This window comes from Excalfactoria chinensis, chromosome 1, assembly GCF_039878825.1.
Source record: "Excalfactoria chinensis isolate bCotChi1 chromosome 1, bCotChi1.hap2, whole genome shotgun sequence".
Lineage (NCBI taxonomy): Eukaryota > Metazoa > Chordata > Aves > Galliformes > Phasianidae > Excalfactoria > Excalfactoria chinensis.
The window spans coordinates 124,052,000-124,077,645 of NC_092825.1; the positions used below are offsets into that span (position 1 = coordinate 124,052,000).

Genomic DNA, 25,646 nt, shown 5'->3' on the forward strand with positions numbered 1-25,646 from the left:
TCAGTTTTATTTGTAAGTGAATAGCAGAAATAAAGTATTCTGGACGGGACTAATGTGAAGGTGTTTTGTTGTTTTTTGTTTTGTTTTTTTTTTCAAGACAGTATGATAGCCTGAGGGGTCTTGTCTTCTTAAAAAGAAAAATTATAGATTTTTTTTAAACTAAACTGATTCTCCCACTTCCCCCAATTCAACTGATTGAGAAGCTAAACTTAGTCGATTAGTCATGATCTCAAAGGGCAAATGCAGCCAAGTTATCAATGTTTTTAAAAAAGCTGACAGACTGCCTCTACTAATTAATTAGCACACAGTTCCCATTAAAATGGGTGGACTTGTCATTAAGTCATTAAATTCCTTGGCTACTCACAGTGATTAAAAACCACATCCTCAAAGCCTTGCAGGATATTGCCTGAGTAAATCAAGGTGCTACTGCATGAAAGATAAGCAATAAAAATAATTTACAGAAATCTGAATTTAATCACTATACTGCCAGCTTCTTTTTCGAGGGATTGGAGGGACACGTTACCAATTTAAATTACAATCCCACGTAACATTACCAGAACAACAGAAATTGGAGCAACATCTCTTGATTGTAATCCAGAGAGGATTAAAACATTTCAAGTTTCATAATTAAAGAATGGTATGTCTACACATTTGTCAGTCTACCACAATGATCAGAACTCCTACTAGGAATCTACAAAGGATTTTTCATTACAGGATCATATGCCTAGATCCAGAAAGATAACATTTTGATAATAATAATAATAATAATAATAATAATAATAATAATAATAATAATAATAATAAGCTAAGGAAATTTTAATGCTAATATTAATGTTTTTTTGTGACCAGTTTTTACAAGTGGCATTAGAAGATGCACTTTTATTTTCAAAACATAATTAAAGCCCATTTTTAACTTCTAATAACATCAATACTTCTCTTTTTCCAATACCATGTTTTATTATTTTCTTTGCATGCCCTGTTATGGCTGAACAAATCCCTTTGTCCTATGCAAAGGATTGCGATAAAAGTTAATGAGTAAACACCTGCTGAGCAGAGCTGATTACTAGCATAGCTAGCTCACAGTAAGAACACTTTGAGGAAGGAAGAAGCCTTTATTTGCCTCTCCTTGCAAGTCATCATATGCCTCTGCAAGCAGGTTGGTGGAACAAAACAATCTGAAAGAACCTGACTTTCCTCCAGTGTGAAGAAAGTGAAGCTCGGGCATCTTGATGATCACAGCAATTGACAGTGGTATTCATTTGCATTAGGCATTTTGAACCCACTTCATACTTCCATGGGAAGAAAGCAAAAAGCATCCCTAAATTTTTTATGTGTCAGACATAGGATCTACACATACGTGAATAAGGCCCACAGGTCAGTATCATACAGGATTTCACAGACTTTCCCCTCATGTATGAAGGGGCCTACTGCTGGGCCATGTTTGTCACCCAGAACAGTTTTCAACAGCATTAACAAACATAGTTCATAACCTGCAGAGCATAGCCATCCTTCAGTAACAGTCACTGTTTCCTACCAAATAGCAGAGCAAGTATCTGTGACTTTAAAGGTAATGATATCTTATAGAAGTAGTGTGCTTCTCAACAGTGTCTAAGCATTGTTGCTATAGTTCTACAATTTTCTTTCACTGCTAGAATGACAAAAACTGTAGTAAAAATCATATATTTTTTTTTAACACAACAATATGCATTTCACTAAATTTGATAGGGTGGTAAGTGGAGAAATAAGCTTGCTTTTGCTATAGCATTAATGCACTGCAGCTAGCATAAATGCAACAGTAATGTATGTAGATGAAGGATGAACTCTATGTGAATTGTAATTATGGAGAGATGCATAGATAAATGTTAGGAAAGGTGAATCTTAAATTTATGTAAGAAACTTATCATACATTTCAGAGTGCCAGAGGACTGCCAGAGAAACAAAAAAAGATGTAAACAAACAGGGTAATCCCTGTTACAATTGGTATATTCATTATTGACAGTAAGAGATAAAACATCTGTAAGTTTTATTCTAGATCATAAGGGCACAGACATCAAGTATTGCTTAATAGTTGATGTCATAGTGCTGAAACATTGTCTTTCTGCAAACATAGAATCACAGAATTGCTCAGGTTGGAAAAGACCTTAAAGATCATCAAGTCCAACCTCATCCTCATCATACTATCATCATACTACTCTAACAAACTTCCACTAACTCATGTCCCTGTGTACCACAGATGGTTTTTAACACATCCAGGGATAGTGACTCAACCACCTCCCTGGAGAGCCTATTTCAGTGCTTAACAACCCTTCCTGTAAATAAGTTTTTCCTGATATCTAACCTAAAACTCCCCTGTCACAACTTGAGGCCATTTTGCCTCATCCTGTCACAAGTGAGAAGAGACCAACCCCGCTCTTGCTGCTATCAACTTTCAGGCATTTGAAGAGAGCAATAAGGTCTCCCCTCAGCCTCCTCTTCCCCAGACTAAACAGCTCCAATTCCTTCACAGGGCATATTCTTCAAGCCCTTCACGAGCCTTGTCCTTCTTTGGACCTGACACTCGTCACAGATGTTCAGTTTATCTTCCTGATGAACCAAACAGGAATTCAAACTACAGCAAAACAAGCAGAATGATTTTTATCAAAAAATTGCTATAAAGTTGACCTATGAAATACCCTTCAATAAATACGCCTGAGGGACACCAGTATACCTTTTCATTTTTGCAATGAAGAAACAGTTCCCCTCCCACATAAACAGAATTACATTCAATTTATTTTATGTTAATTTGCAGCTAGAAAGGGAAATTCAAATAATGATTCTTTTACAATTAGAACCACAGAATGTTTTAGGTTGCAAGGGACCATAAAGATCATCTAGTTCCAACACTCTGCCAAGGGAAGGCTTGTTACCCACTAGATCAGGCTGCCCAGGGTCCTGTTTAACCTGGACTTGAATACCTCCTGTAACAGGGTGTCAACAGCCTCTTTGGGAAACCTGTTCCTGTGCCTCATGACTCTCTGTGTAAAAAGATTTCCCCTAATACCTAATCTAAACCTCCCCTCTTTCAGTTTAAAACCATTCCCCTTGTCCTACCACTGTATGTCAGTGTAAAAACTCCATTCCTCTCCTGTTTGCACCTTCTCCTTAAGTATCAGAAAGCTGCAATGAAACATCCCAAGGACGCTTCTCTTTTCTAAACTGAATAAGTACAGCTCCCTCAGTCTCTCTTCTTAGACAGGTGCTCCAACTCTGATCACACTCATAGCCTTCCTCTGGATTCACTCCAACAGCTCCACATCCATCTTCTGCTGGGGGCCCCACGTCCGGATACAGTACTCCAGATAAGGCCACACAAGGGCAGAGTAGAGAGGGATAATCACCTCCCTCTCCCTGCTGGCGACCCCTCTTTTGATGCAACAGGCTCCGAAGAATAATTTACACAAGAAAGTACAAAGGTGGGCTTTGAATATCTCCAGAGAATCAGACTTCACAATCTCTCTGGGCAGCCTGTTCCAGACCTCTGCCATCCTCGGATTTTTCTCATGCTCCTGTGGAAATTTCTATATTTCTGTTTGCACTCATTTCCCATTGTTCTATCACTGGGCACCACTAAAAAAAGCCTGGACTCATCCTTTTGACTGCCACCCTTGAAATATTTATATGCATTGATAAGGTCACCTCTCAGTCTTCTCCAGCCTGATCAGACTCAGGTCTCTCAGCCATTCCTCTGTTGAAAGTTCCCTGTCTTTCTTAAACTGGAGAGCCCAGAACCAGACACACTGCTCTAGATGAGTTCTCACTGGGCCAGAGTAGAGGGAGAGGATTACCTTATTTGACCCTCTGGCTTTGCTCTTTTTCATAAATACTATCATTTTCAAGATACCCTTGGCCTTCTTGATCACATGGGCACACTGTTGATTCATGGTCAAATGTTGTCCACCAGGACACCAAGGTCCTTCTCCACAAAGCTCCTTCCAAGGACATCAGTCACTATCCTGTACTGATGTGTGTGGTATTTCCTCTGCATGCATAGGACTCTACATTTGCCCTATCTGAACCAAATATAGATCCTCACCACCCAACTCTACAGGCAAGGACTTCACCTGACAGTTATGACTTTTCCAAATATGATGGAGAGTGACTTGACAACTACATCAGCCATTTCTTTCAGGATACTGGAGTGCATGTCATTCAGCCCCATAGACTATTACATATTCAGTCTCTTCAGATAGTCTCAAACTTGCTCTTTGCTTTCTAGATTTCACTCATCCAACCCCTGTCCTGAGGTTCAAAGAAGCCAGACTGTGAAGATGAAGGTAAGGAACTAGTTGGGTACCTCAACCTTTTCCACATCTGTTCTTGCCATTTCTCCCTTCTCATTTATCAGAGAGGGTTAACTCTCCTTGGCCTATCTCTCCTGACCAGTGTACCTTAAACAGCCAAAAGATTGCTCTTTTGAAGTTCAGCGTCCTGACTTTGCTCTTAGCCAGGCCCATCTTCCTCAAGATCACAAACTATGGGGGCTTGGTTGCTGCATCCCAGACTGCCTCTAGTCTCAACGTCTGTAATGAGACAACATCTTCACTGTGGAGCACCAGATCAAGTAACGCTTCACCTCTGGTTACCTAGACCACAAATTTACCCTCAATGCACTCCAAGAGTCTTTGGGATTGTTTGGAGCCTGCAGACACTGTAGGTGGTTGAAAACCCTCATCAGGATTAGAGCAATGTAAGCTTGTAACTGAAACAAGAAGGCTTTGTCAACAGGTTCCCCTTGATCAAATGGTCTGTAGTGGATCACAACTACCAGATGTAGCCCACAACCATCATCACCAGCCCAGTTTCTGACTTTGAACCACAAGCTCTCAACCTGATAAGAGCTGCTTTTTAGAGACAGGACTTCATAATTTACTCACTCCTTAACATAGCAGGCAACTCTCCTGCCCCTGCTGATCTGCTTATGTCTTCTAAAAAGCTTGTAGCCCTCAATCCGTAGTATTCCAGTTGTGTGATTCATCCCGCCCTGTTTCCATGACAGCAATTAGATCATAGTTTTCTAATTGTGCTGTGGCTTCCAACTCCTGCTTATTTCCTATGCTGCATGCATTAGTGCAGAGGCACTACAGATGGGCTGTCAGTCATGTTATCTTCTTAGAAGAGCCCTCCAAAATTCCTTTGGGAGAAATCTCTGTATTCCCCAGCTTTTTCCTAAGGTGACAGTATTCCCTGGCTCTTCTCCATTAATGAGAAGTACTTCCCCCTCACCCATCAAATTTAGTTTAAAGCTCTGCTAATCAGTACAGACAGTTTGCTGTCAGAACATTCTTGCCCCGCCTGGTTGGTTGCATCCCATCTAACATCAGCATGCCTGGTAGTCCTGGTTTCAGCTGGAACATTTTGGCTTTTGGAAAAAAAAAAAAAAAAAAAAAGCAGCGTTCATAACACACCAGTACACCAGTGTTTCTAGCTTTTGCTAAGCAGTGCCATACAGAGCCAAGGACCTTTTAGGTACTCAGCTTCTCATGCTGTCCTGCCAGTGTGGGAAGCTAATGGGGCACAAGGAGCTGTGTAGAGAAAGAACTAGGACGTTAAGCCTAAACTGGCCAAACGGATATTCCATATCATATGACATCATGTGAGAGAAAAGCTTAGAAACAGCAGGAGTTGGTCAGGCAGCCTGCTGCTGCTTGGGGACTATCTGGGCATCAGACAGTGTGTGATGAGCAATTGCTTGTGCATTGCTCGTTTTGTTTTTATATAAATATATATATATGTACGTATAAAATTATCATAGCCATTTATCCTCTCTTCCTGTCCTCATTTTCTCTCTCATAGTAAATAGTTTTTATCTCAATCCATGAGTTCCACTTTGTTTCTGCGGGTTTTTTCTCCAGTTCTTTCCTCCCCCAAGTCCCCTAAGAATGGGGGAAGCAAGCAAATAGCTGTGTGGTGCTTAGCTACCTGCAACAACACCATTCCCTGAGAGGTACATTCAAGATTACAGTGCCCAAAACCTGAGTGTGGCCCATCCACACAGCCAATTAGGCTAATTAACCCATTCTTCTCCTTCTACCCAGATCCTAGTCAGACAGATCTGTCATTCCCCTAGTGTCATTGTGCAATATCATGCATTGATCTCTCTCTCCTATTCTTAAATACTATACTGCCTGGTAATTTCCTCAAGCAATGTGGCCAAGTACACTTCCATTCGTGACACCCTGGTCTGTCCTCAGGCCCTTGGAACAGTTTCTGATTCTGGAAGGTTTAGATTCCTTTAATATAGTCAGAAAAAGGTGGAGGAACTAAAACCAAAATGAGAGCACAAAACCCTTTCCAAGAGTACTGCTTAAATACTAAATTGGAAGTGAACTGGGGTTTTTGGTTTTTTGTTTTGCTGTTTTTAATACTGTTTTGTTTGATGTAGTTTTGCTTATTTTGCTTTAACACATTGGCAGGTAGACTCTGAAAGGAACAGGTTCTTTAAGTCAGATGTTTGATACACCATTTGTAGAGCCTAATGGATGCTTTTATAAATTCTTTCCAAACATTTCTTTGAGCTTCTTTACAGCTATTTAGGTTCTGAATAGGAGAAATATTTAAAGCTTGGATTCTGAGAACAGAAAGACATAATTGCTACAAACACCATCAATTACTTCTGAATTTTATTGCAGCAATATTGCATATTGCTGTCAGCTAGAAAATCAAAAGTAATTAATATTCAGTGAAAATTATCTTTTAACTGAACATAATATTTCAGAAATTATTTGGGTTTGTTTACTTACTATATCCTGTCCACCTTAATTTCTGTATCTACAAAAAGAAAAGCATCACTTTTTACACATGAAGAGACAGAGTCTAACATTTATGCAAAGAAAAAAAGAGCAAAGATGTTTCTTTGCATATTTCTACCTGTTGCCTCTTGTCCTCTCTCTGGATGCCACTGAGGAGTCTGGCTTTATTTACTTTAAACCCTCCATTCTGACAATTAGAAATGCTGATAAATTTTCTCCAGGATGAACAATCCCAACTCTGTCAGACTCTTCTGTGATGCTACAAGAAAAAATGATCTCTATACTGGAATTCTACATATTCATTTCTTTAAATTATATTTATTTAAATATGAGCCTTCTGGAAAACTAGAAACAGTCTTCAATAATTTAGAAATAACACACTGATTGAATCAATTTCCTCACTCAAAGTAAACAGGGAAGACCTCTTAACATCTCCTTCATACAGTAAAATTTTTCTTACATATCCATAGCCTATATAAAATGTCCACTGAGTATGGCAATCAGCTAGCAACTAGCCTGAAAATAAATAAAGTTTAAAAGGCACGTTTTCTGAAAAGGCCAACAGAACATTTTAAGAAATCCAATATGTTCACATCCCTAAACTGAAGAAATTGTGCAAAACCACACCCCCTAGTCCATCATGGGGTTGGATAATCTCCCCTTTTCACCAGGTTCTCCAGCTTCTACATAGAATATTTGCTATTGGCTGGGGAATTTTCTTCTTCCAAGTGTGTAATCACAGCTGGAAACTGTCTAGAAAACATTGTCATACTATGAAAAGTTGAGAACTAGCCCTCTATTTGATGCAATTTATAGTAGAAAAACAATTAACAATGGGTGAATTAGAGATTCTTTAGTTGTTTCACTGTGACATTCTATATTCAAACATTCCTAAGATTCCCGGAATACTTAGGCTTATTTTTTGACAATAATTTTGTTCTAAGTTTCTCTTTCTCCCATCTTCATACTCACTGTTCTACTTTGAATGTCTATTTTTACCTGCTGGTGAGAACTGGGCTGATCAGAACCATTCTCTTCTTCACTAGGCTTTCCCAGTATGCATTATTGCTGTCCTAGAAAGTTATGAGTGATGGATTGCTACATTCATTGTTCAAGAAAGACACGTGTGCTGTTTATCTTGCTCCACAGTTACTGCTCTGAACAGCTTTTCTTGTATTCCCACATGTGTGTGTGTTTGTGTGGATAGGTGGTAAGGGAAGGAAGGAAGGGAAGAAAAAAGCAATTAATTTCACAAAAATATAATTAAATGTGGCCTATAAATCATGCTAAATGATTGGTCAGATTTTTGGCTAGGAACTGTTCCTACCTTTAACTATTCTATCTCATTACTTAAATAAAGTTTTAAAAAAGTAATCCTGAAATTTGTGGATAAAGGAGGAACAAGTCTGGGAGATGTTTAGAGACAATTGCTAGAAATCTGTATTTGAAGAGTTAATCTGAAAAAGAAGTATCATTCTATCAACCATGAAAACCGAGTTTCATTCAGTGAAGGAAGCAATATAAGAAATACAATAATCTTTAAGTTTGATGTTTTCCCTTCTATAAATTGCTCAAATAGTTTTTCCAGTGCCATTATTTCTCATATCACAATCCTATCAGATGTATTTCATTTTCCACTATGAAAAAAAAAAAAAAAAAAAAAAAAAAAAAAAAAAAAAAAAAAAAGAGAGAAAGAAAAAAAAGAATACAGTGAACATTTGTGGAAAATGTAAGTTTTTTATGGGAATTATCCCAAACAACATTGCTTCATTTAACTGTCGCCTGTCAGCTGAGAATTTAACCACTCTCAGTTCAAACTCTGAAACTGATCAATAAGTGTTGTCCTTCATGCATCAGCAAGAAATACAATCCTACAGTATTTTTACTTGTATGCTTTATTATTGCTCATCCTTTCTTTCTTATATCCCTAGGAAGACATTGACTCACTACTAATATTAAATCTGAAAACTGCTACTAAGCCGTTTGGGTACTAAAGTCAGAAAAGTGAAGGCCTTGAATCCTTAGAGACTTTGAAGAATACGTAACTAGATTCTTCTCTGCACATTCACATGCATCTTGGTAGTCCAATTGAAAGACATAGGCCACTCGAAAAGTAATGCCTCCTATTTATTTCCATGGAAACTACAACAGACACAGAGAGCACAAAAACCAAAAACCCTATTTGATAGAGAAACCCACTGTCTCTGTTGCCACTGCTGATATGCACCACACAATACCTCACTGTGCTCACATCCATGGTTTGGTCTCCATACAAATTCAGCAAGCAGTGACACATCTTCACTTCATATGCACCCTCCCTGTCAGAGACCATTTCATCAGACTGCCCCTCTGCCGCCATCCTTCATACCACAGCAAAATGCAAAGGAATATTGTTAGGAAGGTTCAACCTCTACTGCCACATTGCCAGTATCAACCTCTGACACTGTGGGCCAACATAACAAAATAGGAGGCATTAGTTTCAGAATATCCCTTATTTGATGTAAAAGAATAATGATGGGTGGAAAGGGTGATATTCCTATACGATTAAAAAAAAAATAAAAAAACAGCTCAATTCTAACCTGATAATGATTTTCTGAGAACTGTTATGAGCTAAAGAAAAATAAGTGCCTGAGAAAACAATAATTTGAAAACAGCTCTGTGTATTATATTCTACATTTGCATTTCTGACACAGCTTAATGTTCCAACAGACAGAATTTCATCTTGATTGTGAAATCCTTTTCAATGTTTTGATTTCAAAGTCAAAAATAAAACAGTTTACGTAGTACATCAATATTTAATTAAAATCCTGTGTGCTTGCACATTTTGATTTTAAAGGGAAAGAAAGTAGAGCTATTTGTCTCAGTCTTTCAAGGCACCTCTGCCTTTTGTCAATGAAGTTTTGGGCTTTTTGATCTCACAACCACAAGCTATGCATTTCAGAGCCAAATTATGGCTATTGGTCATTTTTGCAGAAGAATAATAAGAATGACCAGTACTCAACCTTCCATAACGAACATGAGCAACTAATGCCTTGGCAGACCAATAATCTATGGCATAGACTCTCGTCTCAATGGAGATTGCTTACATTTATTTCAATATCAGGAAAAGACAAAACAAAAAGCCAACATCTTTTGCCAGTCTTCTCAGGATTTCAGTCTCTCAGACCTGCTTTGTTTTTCCTGAACACTGAGGATTCTGGCTAGGAATGCTACAAATAAAATGGAACAGACCCTGGAAATAACACTTTCAAGTGTTACTATTTAGTATAGGGAATATTCTGAAATGATATGTCAATCATTTTCTTACTATTAGTTTCTCTGAGGCTTTCAGACTACACTGTGGGGCTTTGAGAACTGTTACGTGAGATGATAAATAACTGACAACTAACTGCATGTATGGGCATATTCCAAGGGATCTAGACTTTATAATTCTTGGAAGATGGAAACAAACACAGGAGAATGTCTGAATAGTCAATGATCAGCCTCCAACTTTAAAAACTGGGGAAAATGAAATCGGAGAAACCTGAACAGAAAAACTGAAGTAAAATAAATAAATAAATAAATAAATAAATAAATAAATAAATTGTAAAACTGGACTAACAAAACAAGAGTAAGATAATCCAGTTTTACCCTTGCAATCAATAGGGAAGTTTACAGGCTATATTTTTAGTTTTCCATAGGTGTCCCTTCAAATAGAGAATGTACAGAGACTCAAGGTATAACAGACCTGGGTTTAATGAGATTTAGAGTCTGAAAAGGAAAAATAGGACTTAGTGTCTTGTAAAACTAGAATCCTGGGTAATCAAAGAACCTAACAGAAAGTAGGCTCTTCCTTACATGGAAGCATCACACGGAAACTAGGTTTTAACTAATACAAACTCTAATTATATTTCCCACTACAGTCTTTTGAGAAAGAAACATAACACTACTTTTACACATTACATAAAGTGTGGTATGGATACATAAACATGGTCACACTGAAAGCTTGCTGGTGTTAATGGCAAATAGCTTTGATTTAATCCTAACTCCACTGTTAGAGATTTTGATAGTGTGAAAATTTCTGGAAAAAGCACAAAGGCAGCAGTATGAAATATGATCTAATACTATATTCTCTTTACCCTTCGTTATTACTTAGTACTGATTATAAGGTTTAAAAGTCTCATCTAATGTCTTTCTTCTTCCTTTTTATTAGCAATAAACCTATTCTCTCTTACACTGTCACGGTAAAGTGACCTGCACTAACTAATCAAAGTGTAAAGACGTGACTGAAGGAGGAACACTCGTACCCTCAACACCATAGTACTATATCTCTGCAAGGCTCTTATTTACCATGATTTCCTCTCATCATTCTTTGATTCTGAGTCTTCTCAGAGGAAATGAAAATGGTGAAAGGAATATTTCTAGCCTTATGGATAAGTTACAATGCAAGCACTAATAGGCATCTTGAGCCTATTGCACAAACTATAATCTACAGTGCTTTCCTTTCAGGTCCAAAAGGCAGCATATCCTTGAGTTTTACAGGTCAGTAATGCCTCAAAATAAGACTTTGTGAATCTGCATCAAGCTTCAGCAAGAAAGATTTCTCTGACAAGCTAGTTATCATGGTGCAAGTAGTAATTAGGATCTCTTAATGAGGATTTTCCAGGCATCGTACTGACATCACAAGAAAATATATTGCCAATATTGCCAGAGTCCAGATCTTCTCTTAATGGTGATGTCAAATGCACAGGAGATAAGGAGATGCAGAAAGTTACATTTCTAATTTTGTAGCCTTAGAATGGCTGTGATTGCAAACTGGAAGTAAAATGAATCAAGCCACACCATTTGTATTCTTCAAGCAATCTTCAGCTCTGACGCTACTCTCTCATCTCACTGTTGACTGTTAAGACTACAAAACAGAATACAAAATTTTGCCCCCAGTGGCAAAATAATAATAATTATAATAATGATAAGTTCTCTAGATATTTGAAGTGCAAGACAGAAGTAATAACATAATATCTTGAGTGGTACCTCTGCACATCCATTCCCTAAACGGATAACAATACACTCACCATGAAAAAGGTTTGGTTGAAGACCTCAGAAGTTACAAAGGCAAAACAAACAAACAAACAAAAAGAATACCTAGAACATTGCTTTATGATACTGCTGAGAAAAAAGAGTAGCAAGTAGCAGTGAGTTGCGAGAGAACTGTTGTAAAAGTGAAATACTACAGATGTGCAAATATCCTCATTACAGATAGTAATGGAAAAAATGTAGGAACAGTATACATCACTTAAAACTGAGGAATTTTAAGACTTAACATGGTAAAAATGCTTTTGTGGTTGGCAGCAGCGTAATGAAAAGAGCTCAGTAACTTCTGAGCAGAATGTAATATTTTCAAGGTTCTTTAAGGAGGGGTCAGTGAGAAAGGAAAAAAGTTAAAAGCATTTTTCTGTTTGTGGAGGAAACCATCCATCATGAGCACAGCAGAATTCTTTGGTAACCTTTTTAGAAAGACCCAGGTACAGCTGTGTTTTTGCTTTCAGATATATACTAACATTCACCTGTATTAACAGTAGTAAGTAATTTTACAAGTTAATTAATTGTGTTCTGTCTCATTACATATATTTATATGCTTGGTAGATGGAAAACAATGCAGATATTAGTACAGAATCTTGCTTATTATTCATACTTTAATACATAATATACTTTCTTTGGATTCCTAGGTAACAAGAGCAAAAATGCATCAGAAGCATCCCAGTGAAAAGAATTTCTAATGCATCCTCAGTCCAAACATTACCATCATTTTGAGATGTATTTTCAAGTATCAGACAGAAAATTACATTTGATGTCAAGCCAAAGCATCTCAGTGTGGAAGTTTAACTTGAAGTTTCTAATAATAGCACAATCTATTTTAAGGAAGAAACGCTACTCTGATTCTACACATTCTTCCTTGAAGTTTCAGAAATTTATCTTGTCTCTTTTATTATACTTTCAGTCTAGCTCACTTAGATTTACAGTTTTCCAATGACCATAGAGCACACTATTGATATCAGTTAGATTAATCCCATAATTTACTGATGTTTAAGGTTAAGCAAATTCCAATCTCTAGTCTTATAACTAAACATGTAAAGATCTAATTGTTGACCTCAAACCACAGCATCATTGCTTCCAGCTAACATGAACAGGTATGTATGAGTTAAAACACCTACTGGCCAAGCATTTAGAGACAGATGTGCATAACACTAAATATACTGCTAAGTATCTTTTAACTTTGAAAAATATCCAAAACTTTTCATATTTTATACCTTAAAATGTTTAGGCAATCTCTCTTTTTGCTTCCCTCACTTAAACGATCAGTCAGTACAGCAGTGCAAGACCTGCAACCTGCAACAATTTTCATGCAACCTCAGTCACAAACCAAGCCATTCCTATTCCTGGGTTCATTTTCCCTCAGTTATGTTGCCATAATGCAGGATGAGATGTTCTTGTACCTTATGTATCTTCATGTTATCTGCTTAAAGAAATTATTTAAGTGATTTGTTAACAGACTTTTCTAAAAGTTGTTTAATAACCTGCTTTATTGTGACTTTCTTGCTCTAGGAGCATGTCAAGGAATTCTTTGTTATTTATTTGACCCATTATGCCTTTAAATAATTATAGACATGCCTCCTCTGAAAGTCACTCATATTTGTATTGCTGAATTTATTTTGCAGGGACTCTCTCCTCAAGGACATGCAAGATTTTGCTCTAAAGGAGTGTAATGCTGATAATCTTTCTAATAACCTATCCTATTTGTTGTATATGAGTATCACTCCATATGATTAAAGGACAAATACTGTGAATGTTCAGAAAGTAGATAAGCTTTATTTCAAAGATTTTTCTTCCAAAAAGATATAATAAATACATATGTTTACTTTCCTAGCTTCTTTGTTCCCTGTTCATAAGTTCTATTTCTTTGGCAGAATTATTGCAGCCAGCAGCCTCCCTTGATAGGAGGATGAAAGAAACCTTCTCCCAAGAAAATCCTAGCTTCAGTAGTCTCAAAACTGCAAGAATAAAATCATCAAGCTATCTGGCAGAAATAAATGTGTTGGTTCATCTGTAGTTGAAACATTCAAGTATTAAACACATCCGTGTACAAAACGTCTTTGTCTATGACTAGATATTACCATGTTTTATCCCATCTTCTGTGATGCAATAAGAGTTAGCTAAATATAGTACATGTGTAATGAATGCTTAATGCATTACTACTCTCCTCTCTGGAAATCAGCTGACCATGCACATGCTGTAAATCTTTAACAAGATTTCTCTGCTAGATAAAGTGGAGCAGACCATGGCATTCTCTATAGCCCTAGTCATTTGTCATACAGACCTCAGTCCTGATTGAAGCATGCTATTACTCCATTGTGATCTATTCTTTCATTGAAAAGAAAGGGAAAGAAAGCGTGTGTGAGGGGAGCACCATGCATTAGGCTTTTACCTCACTGTGGTATGGGAACCTGGCTAGGACTGTACCCAGACATGGCAAGCTCAGAAGTGTTTCCAGGTCTAACAATTTAATAGACTCATCAATGTCACCTGATAAAGTCAATGGTCTAATGACTCAAGCAGTGATATTTCACTACATGAGAGAGATGCCCAAGGACACACCCAGCAGAACAAGCTGTGTCTGCTACATCTCTTTACGTGGCTCCTGCCAAGTTTCCTTAAATTCACTTAACCTTATGCAATGAAAGTCAAAGTTAATGTTTCAAGGTTCATCAGACTTTTATTTATCCCAAGCTTCCTACTGCAGGAAGAATGTCCAGAGCCACTGGTACATGAGTGGTCTTTTACAGGTAAAGAGAATCCAAAGTAGTGCAAGGTTTTTGAGTGCCTATTAGAATATAGTCAAGACAAACTGTTTTATAAAGCTGCCTGACAGTACTTATGACAGGACTGTAGAAATATGGAGAGAGAAAGATTTGTAGGAGAAGATCAAGTGCCATCTATAGAATCACAGAATCACAGAATGACAAGGTTGGAAAGGACCTTCAAAATCATCTAGTCCAACCATCCTCCCATCACCATTACTAGCACAAGTCACTAAACTATATCCCGTAGTTCCTCATCCAGATGCCTCTTGAACACTGCCAGGGACAGCGACTCCACCACCACCCTGGGCAGCCATTCCAGTGCCTGACCACTCTTTGAGAGAAAAAGATTTTCCTTATATCCAGCCTAAACCTCCTTTGGAGCAACTTGTGGCCATTTTCTCAGGTCCTGTTTGTTGCCTGGAACAAGATGCCAAGCCCCTCCTCATCACAACCTCCCTTCAGGAAGTTGTAGAGTGCTATTAGGTCTCCTCTGAGCCTCCTCTTCTCCAGACTAAACAATCCCAGCTCCCTGAGCTGCTCCTCATAAGACTTGTGCTCCAGACCCCTCACCAGTTTCGTTGCCATTCTCTGGACACATTCCAGGGCCTCAATGTCTTTCTTGTAGTGAAGGGCCCAAAACTGAACACAGTACTCGAGGTGCAGCCTCACCAGTGCTGAGTACAAGGGGATTACCTCTCTGCTCCTGCTGGCCACACTATTTCAAATGCAGACCAGGATGGCACTGGCCCTCTTGGCCACCTGGGCACTCTGTCGGCTCCTGTTCAGCCAACCATCGACTAACACTCCCAGGTCCCTTTCCTTTTCACAGTCATTCAGCCACTCAGCCCCAAGCCTGTAGCACTGCATGGGGTTATTATGGCCAAAGAGAAGGACCTGGCACTTGGCCTTCTTGAACCTCATCCCATTAACCTCAGCCCAGCAATCCAGCTTATCCTGGATTCCTCTGAAGGAAGGGATCTGCCCACCCTCAGGCAGATCGACACCACCTCCCAACTTGTTGCTTTGAATAGACATGGTAAGAAATTCTTTGGGAAGATTCAGAGAAAATATATTAGCGCTAACTGAAGTACAAGAGTGATGTCTACTTTTCAGAACAGGGACTGATGAGAGGGGCCTCGGGTTATTCCAGAAGTGACAAGAATAGGCTTGAAGGTAAATCTGGCAAATAAAAGAGTCAAGAGGGGAAAACAAGAGGGAATAAAAGAAAGAAAAATTACTAGGAATATTGTGTTAAAGGAGAAGGAGCTGAATTTCTAGGAGGAGCAATTCAGTTGTGTCTGTGTTACTTCATCCTCCTTATTTTTAGCAGAGAAGCAGTTATACAGCATCATTTCTATTTAAAACAAATGCAGCTATAATGAATCCAGAAGCAATTACTGCTGACTTGGAACTATTTCAGACTTAAAACACTTACGCTCCTGTTTGTTTGTGGGCTACAGCTGTAGCTGTAAGATCGCTGAACTTTACTGCTTGGTGACCACTCAGTTACTGTGAATAATCCAAGAGGTCAATAAATTGTCATGCTCTGCAAACCAAACAAGAGTTCTATGATCACTTTGAGACCTCCAAAATGTTGTTCACAGAATCACAGAATCACAGAATTATCAAGGTTGGAAAAGACCTAGATCATCCAGTCCAACCATTACCAATACTTCTCAGCTAAATCATATCCCTCAACACAACATCCAAACGTTTCTTGAACACAGTGTCACTGACTGTTATGAATCAAGTTATCTGACCAAGATCTCAGGATTAGTACACTGAGAATAAACCAAATATGCCATCCTCGTTGGTCATTATCTCCTGACCTCAACAACATTCACAACCTCAGCCTTGAGGTTTTGTTATGCCTGCTTTTGCTTTTTAAATAAAGCTTTTTTGAATATATTTTTCATTCTCTGAAAGATTCAATTGCCCTGGAACAGAGGACACTTATTTGTGTACTACTTAAATGGAGAAAAACCTCCTCCACTTATTCATTTATTATAAAAGCTTATTACAGTTATTTTTGAGCTTCTGGAGCCTGCTTATGCCTGCAGTGCACTGTTACAGTGATAAGTGTTTAAATCAGAAAAGTCTTATAGCTGTTTCTTTTCAGTATTTCTTTGCTGTGTTTACATTCTTGTTTTCAGCTCAGGACTCTGACTTTTTCCTATTCAGCTAGATTTTAAATCAGCAATTCAATTTTTCCTTCGATGAAACTCTCATTTGGCTCAGTAGGATCTGTTAAATAATGGCCCTGGCCTCAGTGCAGTCATTATGGAACGTCAAACTTGCTTTAAAGAACCTATAAATAATCATTTTGGGAAACCATTTATACCGTCCTGTGTTCTAAAAGCCTGTAATACTTGAAGTATGCACTAGAAGGTTAAGAAAGGACAGTAGAATGAACACTGTTTATCCAACATAAGTTATAGTGTATAAAGTTTTGCTAAAATATTACTGTGGGTTTCTATTCTGGCCTGATGAAAAATAAATAAATAAATAAATAAAGGACATTTGCAATTTATCTCTTTTCAGATCATTTTGTGTTCACTGACCCACTCAGTTAACCATTCAAATCACTGTGACTAAGAGCATCTCTGAACCCCATATCCAGGTGCAATTTCTGATTCCATACTGGTGCAGGACTCAAATGCAAACCAATTCTCAACCCCTTGGCCTACTGCAGGAAGAGACCAATGTGACTGAATTGGAAAAGAGCCACAAAGTGATCCTTGGCTTGGACAATCAGGTGTGCAGGCCTTTAGAAGAGGGTATAAAAGTTTATAATGTGCCAGGCAGACTTCTCCTCTACTACAAACACCTGCACGTGGATTCACACACATGGAGTTAAAATGTGAACCTGAGAACAGAAACGCATCTGCTTTTACATCTTCCTTGGTTACATCAAGCCAAGCTCAGGACACAGTCAAGTTCTATTGTGAATTGATGAAAATGAGCCTGTGGAACCAAGAGGTCTTTAAATCAGAAGGACAACTGCTAGTTTCTCTAATTTCTCAGTACCCCCTCTCCTTTCACACTGGTCAGAAGTTTCTCCCCTACTATCCTTACTCTAGGTTTACAATTCACTCTTCACAGATGGCCATACAATTGCTAAAAAGTGACAGAATCACAGCACTGAAAGTATGTCTTTCTTGAAAGCCAGCAAAGAAAAATAATATTTGCAGGGTGCAACTCATCTCATTCTCAAATAAACAGCAATATTTGGACATCTAGTTCTAGAAAGATTGTTTAAAATTGCTATTAAACCTGAGGTAGATGTAATAAGTAAGGTGAAATTTAACTGGAGCTCTCCGCTCAAATTACTTTCCATTTTTATAGCTGAAAAAGAACTCTAGACACAGTGAAAACAACGCATACTTTTCCCAAATAATTCTTGACCATGGATTTATCCAAGAAGTTTGTTGTTGATTTGAGTAGCTTCATCATAAATATACATACCCTTATACCTACCCTTCAACCACAGCATCAAAAGTCTTCATACTCTTCTTACTAGAAAGAGTATGATACATCCTAAATAATGTCATAAGAAACTAAATCAGATATTTTTTCTAAGCTAAACATATAATGTACAAGATGCTGTATTTTATGATTAAAAACTTGGTGGAAGTCAAACATCATGAAAACCCTTGCAATAATAGAAGGTCATAAATCAGTCAAATAGGAATGGAAAATAAAACCAATATATTACTGAAAAAATAACAAGAGCAACTATTTGAAGTTCTTTCTACTATAGATATTACATTATGTTTAACAGAGCAAGAGTAAATAAAGGTTTAACAGTGTGCTGATGAGGCCTTCTTGCTTCATCTACAAAAAGCATTATGCTTACAGGCTCTAATCCTGATGACGGATTTCAAACACCTACAATGTCTGCTGAGAAAGCAACACAGCAGGCTCCAAACAACCCCAAAGACTCCTGGAGTGCACTGAGGGTAAATTCGTGGTCTAGGTAACCAGAGGTGAAGCATTACTTGAGTTGGTGCTCAACAGTGAGGATGAAGATGAGCTCATTACAGAGGTTGAGGCTGGAGGCAGTCTGGAAGGCAGCAACCAAGCCCCCATAGTTTGTGATCTTGAGGAAGATGGGTCTGACTAAGAGCAAACTCAGGACGCTGACATTCAAAAGTTTTGGCTGCTTAAGGAATTATTGGATGAGACCTCCTGGTAAACTGTCCTTAGGGATGTAGGAACAGAACGGAGCTAGCAGCAGTTTCAGGACATCTTTTTGAGAGCATAAGACTTCTTCACTCCCCAGCATAAGAAGCCAAGCAGAGGAGGCAAGAAACAGACATAGCTAAGAAGAACCTCCTGGTCAGAAAGAGGGATAAGAGAGAAATGTACAGGCAATGGTAGCAGGGATGTGAAGCCTCAGAAGAGTATAGAGATGTCACCTGGGCATGCAGAGATGGGATCAGGAAAGCCAAGGCAGAGATGGCACTGAACTTGGTAAGACAAATGAAGAATAACAAGAAGGGATTCTACAGGTACACTGGTCAGGAGAGATAGGCCAAGGAGAGATAACCCTCTCTGATAAATGAGAAAGGAGAAATGGCAACAGCAGACATGGCATTAATCTAAAAGATGGGAGATTTTGATCAAATGTTAGGAGAAAATTCTTTACTCAGAGCATTGTTAGGCACTACAGCTCTTACAGAGAATCTGTGGATGCCACATCCTTGAAGGTGTTTAAGACCAACTTGGAGAGGCCCTAGATGGTCTGATCTGGTGAGTGGCAACCCTGCTCACTGCAGGGCTTTGGAAGAAAATGATCTTTAAGATCCCTTTCAACTTAAGCCATGCTGTGCTTGTATGATTCTACGAGATAATAGTCTTACTAGGCTAAACACAGAACTAATTAGAGAATTCTTTTCTCCCATACACATGTCTGTCATTTTCAGAAGCACTGTGGTAAAGCAGCAATCTCACAGCTCGGCTCCATCAGTAAAATCATAGAATCATTAAGGTTGTAAATGACCACAAATATCACCTAATTCAACCATCCACCCATCAACTGTACCCAATAAACCACATACCTCATTACCACATCTACCCTTTTATTGAAAACCTCCAGGGACAGTGATATCAACCTAACTCTGCTCAGAAAGAGCCACATACGAGTATGACTCTGTCATAAATATCATTAGAATTGTTTTAAATATGTTTTCCCTCAGGCATGGAAAACAGGAAGGAAACCTGTTTTTATCTCATACATTGTTTTCAAATTTATTAGCTGTATATAGTTTTCAAAAGCAAGAGTAAATTTTATGTTAGCATTTGGTTTAAGACTGTATATCCAGGAATACGTTTTAAAAGAAGTATTAGCTGTTCAGGCATTTTCTATTTATAACTGAATTAATGCTTTCAAATAGCTTTTGTCATGAAGAAAAAAAGCGATGAAGTGCTATTTTGTAAGCCCACAAGCTGCAGGCAGCTAGTTCTTAATATATGCTGTTCCTTTGGGAATTTGAGGGCTGGGAAAGAGAGGTAGAGAATCTAACATAGTTTCAGGTCTTTTGTCTGGAGAGCCTGAGCAAGGAGGTCACTGCTTCTCACTGAACGTTTAAACGCATTCGCATTTACTCTGTTGTTGGAATTATTACTAAAAAAGATGGGATTTCGCCATTTCAGCACACAGCATTACTACCATTTGTATGGTCATACTGTAACACTTAACTGAAAAGTACGTATGCATACTTTGACAGAATATGTTTGGAATTACTACAGTTTATGCATAGCCTGCAATATCTGGCAATATGGAAAGGAACACATTCTGGCAAAAGAGTGCTCTCTTCCAGCTTCATTTTTATTAGGAAAGATCATAAAACATCTTGCTCATTAAAATGTGAATAACTTCCACTGGGAGTGCACTTTCCTGAAAATGTTTTCCTACAGCTGGCTTCAAGATAGATCTGCTGGCTAACCAGAGCTCTAATAGGACATTATGCAATCTACAATGCATCATGAAGGCAGTTGCATAATCAGAATAACTGTTAACAGCTCCACTAAAAATGGTAAGTGCTTAACACAACTGAGTAAAATGGAGCAAACAGAAGGAGCTAAGACTGCCAGTCTGAAGTCCCGAACTCTACTTTCACATGTTATTTTATTGTTTCCATTAGAACAGTATTGCTTGTATAGACACAGCACTGAAATGCTTCTGTATATTCACTAACCTGCTACATTGTACTCTCTACTACTTGCAGATAATTCCAATAAAATGTATGAAAGTGGAATTCAATTAAGATTTCTGTCCTGTTACCAATGTATAGAACTCAGAAGCATGCGTGACTCACCCCTCTTCCCCACCACACATGCTCCTGACTACAGCAAAATGTTAAATTATCTCTTGATCCTGAGCATCTTAACCTACATATATTAATACATTTCAGTGATTGCATGAGATAACATTTGTGTGACAAGTCTCCATAATTTCAACCTAAAAATAGCAGTGTGAAATTCAAAGTTCTTTTTATACAAAGAGAGTCAACTAAACCTCACTGATCACACTTAATGGTTAAGATGTAATGTACATTCTTGAATTACGTATTTGTGGTCAAAAGACCACTGCTGGTTTCAGATGTAGAGGAAACAAATTATCATTTTGATACTAATTTAAAATATTTTACACTACAAGTCCCTATAGATATGAAATTGAAAATCTGTTTCAACTGGAAACAGCCTGAGGTAAAAAGGGTCTTTTGACATTATATTGAACGTTATCACACTGTAAATCTAGAAATAAATAATGGAACTGTACAAGCAAGCACTGGTGAAACACCAAATGGATTAAACACATTACTACAAATAATTTGATGATGATGATGACCAATTATGTTGGTTTGTTTTTTGTCACCTGGTGAAGTGCTGTAATGCGATGGAAAGGACAGCAAAAACAGCACAGTAACAGTCCTAAGTTGCAGCAAATAAGAATATGCTCAAATACAGCAGCCATAGACACAGAAACAAAGGGAAAAAAATCTCCTTAGCTTTGGATGGCCTCATATAGTCAGAGATCTCCTGCAAAACACCCTTACCTCCACTGCCAACCCTTAAATGAGGCCCCCTGGGTTGGCCCTGCCTTCCTACCAGGTTCTCAATCACTGGTTCAAGCCCTGAGTTAGCATTTCCACTATGCCTGGAATGATGGAATTGGATAATCAAATACAGTCCTATGCTGTAAGAATAGTGTTAACAAAATAAAATATCATAACACACTATCTCAAAACTCATATACTTCTCCTCTACTGATTCAGTTTCACTGCTTTAATGGTTCCAAATGTCATTTTCAGTGTATTGCATATCTATAACTTTGTATTTCTATTGACTTTTAACTTCTTCATCTCTCATGTCCAGCCTCATGAGTATACAACAATAACCTGCAATCAAAAATCATTTTGCTAAACAAGTCAAACTTGCTTACAGAGTTTAGCTGTACTATTAAGGTGCAGCTGAGCTAAGTTAGACCATCAGAATATAAACTTACAGATCATCTTCCTCAGATCATCTACGTCTTCAAATGAAGTAGCATAACTATATATTAATTCCCAGTTCTGTCAAAGTTATCTTAAAGCATTTTTCCACAGCAGGATTTTTGACAGAAACAGGTTAGATAACACAAACGTGATACATACCCCACTCAACTGCACCCAATATGGTTTGTCTAAGACAAGATTTGGGATTTTTTTTCCCTAGAAAGTAAATTTTTAGTAGCTCTTTGCCATACCTTTTCCATCTTGAAATCATCTTAGAGTTTCAGCTGAAGTGTCTTCCTAACTTGCACAGTATCACTAGTCATATGCTGGTTGGAGCAGCTAGTTCCCTGATCTGATTGCACCCATTATCTTTACTTCTTCATTCCTTTCAGTTATTCATCCTCTGCAAAACTTCTTAATTCAGTTTGGCAAGTATTCATTCAATTTGGGGATCACACCACATCCTCAGTACATAATAGGAGCTTTCCATATTCAGTTTGTACCTGGCAGCTAAAGTACCAGGATTTTTAACATTCTTTAGACAGGGTTTTATCTTTTGAATTCCATACTTTATCTGCAGATTCTTTTGATAAAGGTGCTGTCTTTCACCAATTAATCCACTTTCCATTCTTAATAAGCTCTTTGCTGACTCCTAATTCCATTTTGCCTAGTTCTGGAACCCTCTCCTTCATTATCACTTCCACCTCCATCCTACTCCTCCTTTTTCTTGAGATAAAAGTCAGTTTTAGAACTCTGAACTAACTACAAGCCTCTTTAACATTAAACTTCTGGAGTTGTGCAATCAATCTGATTTCATTAAAGAATTCACCTTAAGTTCTCAAAATATTATTTTTAAAATAAATCAGCTGGAAGGAAAATCTGCTGTGTGACCCCATAATCCAACAAGTTTATTAAAAATGGAAATAAAAATCAAAATTGATGCTTACAAAACCCAGCATCACTGGGTTTTGGCCCAGAAGTTATTTAGCAGAGAAGTCAGACTGCTATAATATCCTAGAGTAAGTGAACATTATTTTGACCCTCACACATTAGCTGAGAAAATTACAAGCCCTGAAGTGACCAGGTTTTTTTGGTAAAAAAAGTAGAATTCTTTTAAGCTAACAACTTAATTACACAGTAAGTCAGCAAGGGTAAAGCCCCATGTTATACATGGAATGCTACACTGGTATGAAAGAGGTGCAAAAGATGGTTAACTGAAGACAGAATAAGCCAGAAAACAAGTATTTAAAGCCAAGAGTAATTATTATTTCTAATAACATCAGTGGTAATATTTCTTCTACAGACAGAAATCTTAACTAATTTATCTAGGTTGGCAATTAAGTTTCGAAACGGCAATCATATGATCATACTTTCTGCTCTTTACATAAATGAGAAATTAAATTAATCAAACATTAACTGGGTGCTCAAATTGTTTCTTCTAATTTTTGTCTACATTAAATCATACTGTATTTCATATAGGAACCAACTAAAATTTCTTGTTATGGTTTTCGGCAAACCAATTCTTTGCAAACGTAATGGGGAATTCAAAGCAAGACTGTTCCATCTCTAACACAGTTTTGTTATGGAGCTAGTCCATAGCCAGCCAAAAACACTACTGCAACGTGACCTACCTTTCCTTAGTAGGACATAACAATCAGGCAGTTATTATCTCTCATCTTTAAATTATCTGCTTCCAGAAGCTCTGGATAATATGGGTGCTGCTGAAGTAGATGTGGATGCCAGTCAGCATGCTTCTCCATGAGAGGTAGTAAGGTTTTGGCGTAAAAGCCCTGGAACAAGAATCTTTCAGTCATGCAATTCATTGCCAGCTTTAGGACTTACAGAATCTGTGTATCACTCAAGTCTCTATTTTAACAATCAGAACAGTTTACTATGAAAACTATAAAAGTTTTTTTGTCACAGAAGGAAAAATCCTCCATGCATCTTCTTTTAACTTTATTTCTTGCCTCAACTTCTGTTTTGACAGCTTATCCTCCTGTTTCCAATATATTCATATCTTCCTCCACTCTGTTTATACTTCAACACTGTCCTCGTGGTCATGTATTTCCCCACATTACACTCTCAGCCCAAAATTCTGTCTTTCATGTTGTTGTTTTTTGTTGTTGCTTTGTATAGAAGTGCACATATTTGTATTGTATCCAAAACTTTCACTGTGCTTTCTTATTACCCTTTAAACTGTAGCAACTTTTCAGGTGCATTTTAGGCCTTGATTCTCCCTTCAGTCAAGAAAGAAAAGGACAAAAAAAAATAATAATGGTTTCATCAGATACAAATGCAATGTCCTACAGCTTGGGCATCCAAATATTCAAGACAACACTTCTTCAAAAAAAGGCATACAAAATAAATTCCTTCATCTTCTGCCTTCTTCCCTTTTTGATTCTCAGTTTAAGCCATTTTTTCCTCACTAAAAAAATACAACTTAGCTAGCACTATAATATTCCAAAGAATATATACACATTCTTTCTAGCATGCAGAACATCACAGTGGACAATTTACTTAAGATTAGGGTTACTATAATGTTTATTATTATTGTACACTGGAAATACTCCTGATCAGATCAAGTTAGGGAGAAGAAAGGTTTTTCTGCCAGTGGATGAATCTGTTTAACTGCCATAGCACACAATATCCTAACATTTTGTCATGCAGTTTATTAAAATGCACATAAACATTCTATTTTTCTGCAAAATATCCTCTGGATTTTCCAAACAGTAATATGGCAAGATGCATTAGTACATAGATTACAATGTCTTGTTGACTGCATGGCAGGATTTCATGACTATTTAATAATGTGATAGACTTGGACTTGGCATTTGGGTAAATATGCAGGAAACTTTTTTGCAGCAACCGCACTCTGCTGTCTCCACTTATCCGTGAAGAAAGATAAATACATACATATATGTAACAGTAGAGAGAACATCAATTAATTTGCCATAATTGGGTAACAAGCCTGGAAAAGAATCAAAATGGTCCAGATCCCTTCCCAGTATTCTATGTCCTCTTCCACATCACAATTTGGTGTAATAAAATTTGAACTAAACTTAACATTCTTTGGTTTCCCTAAATCATCTCAAGATTACAATCAAAAGCATTCAGAAATCAATACTCAGGTCTGCAAATGGTAAGGAAAAGTATAAATACTGTAGTACTAGCAGGTCTATTTTGGCTGTTTCAGTCGTTACAAGATACCTCCCCCCCCCTTTTTTTTTTTAATTCTTATGAAGATGAGCCAACATTACTATATTAAAGAATGCCTAATTAATTTCCTAAAACATTGCAGTTATGCTTGCAAGCTAATCTGCACATTTTAGACTCTGTTTAAATTAGAGCTGGCTCAAAATCCACTTCAAAAAATAAAAATAGTTTAGCTTTTAGTATCTTGTGGATTGTCAGCTGCTCAACTTATTTCTGTTCTGGTAATTTAAGGAAATTTCTCTTGTAGACACCATAGCAATATTTACTAGACTTGCAGATTTTTCTAAAGCTGGCAAAACCAATTTTTC

General features: G+C 37.6%; 1 protein-coding gene across 4 annotated transcripts in view; it reads right to left on the reverse strand.

The window, feature by feature from the left end:
- Positions 1-25,646, reverse strand: part of GABRG3 (gamma-aminobutyric acid type A receptor subunit gamma3) — a 290,601-nt gene that overhangs the window by 225,749 nt on the left and 39,206 nt on the right. Inside the window, exon 1 of one of the 4 annotated variants that reach the window (XM_072335214.1) lies at positions 22,377-22,422. The exons of the other annotated variants lie outside the window; for them this stretch is intronic. Within the exon in view, the coding sequence (XP_072191315.1) occupies positions 22,377-22,385 (9 nt within the window). The 5' untranslated portion in view covers positions 22,386-22,422. Of the gene's footprint in view, positions 1-22,376; positions 22,423-25,646 lie in introns of those variants that run through there. 4 annotated transcript variants of the gene reach the window in all.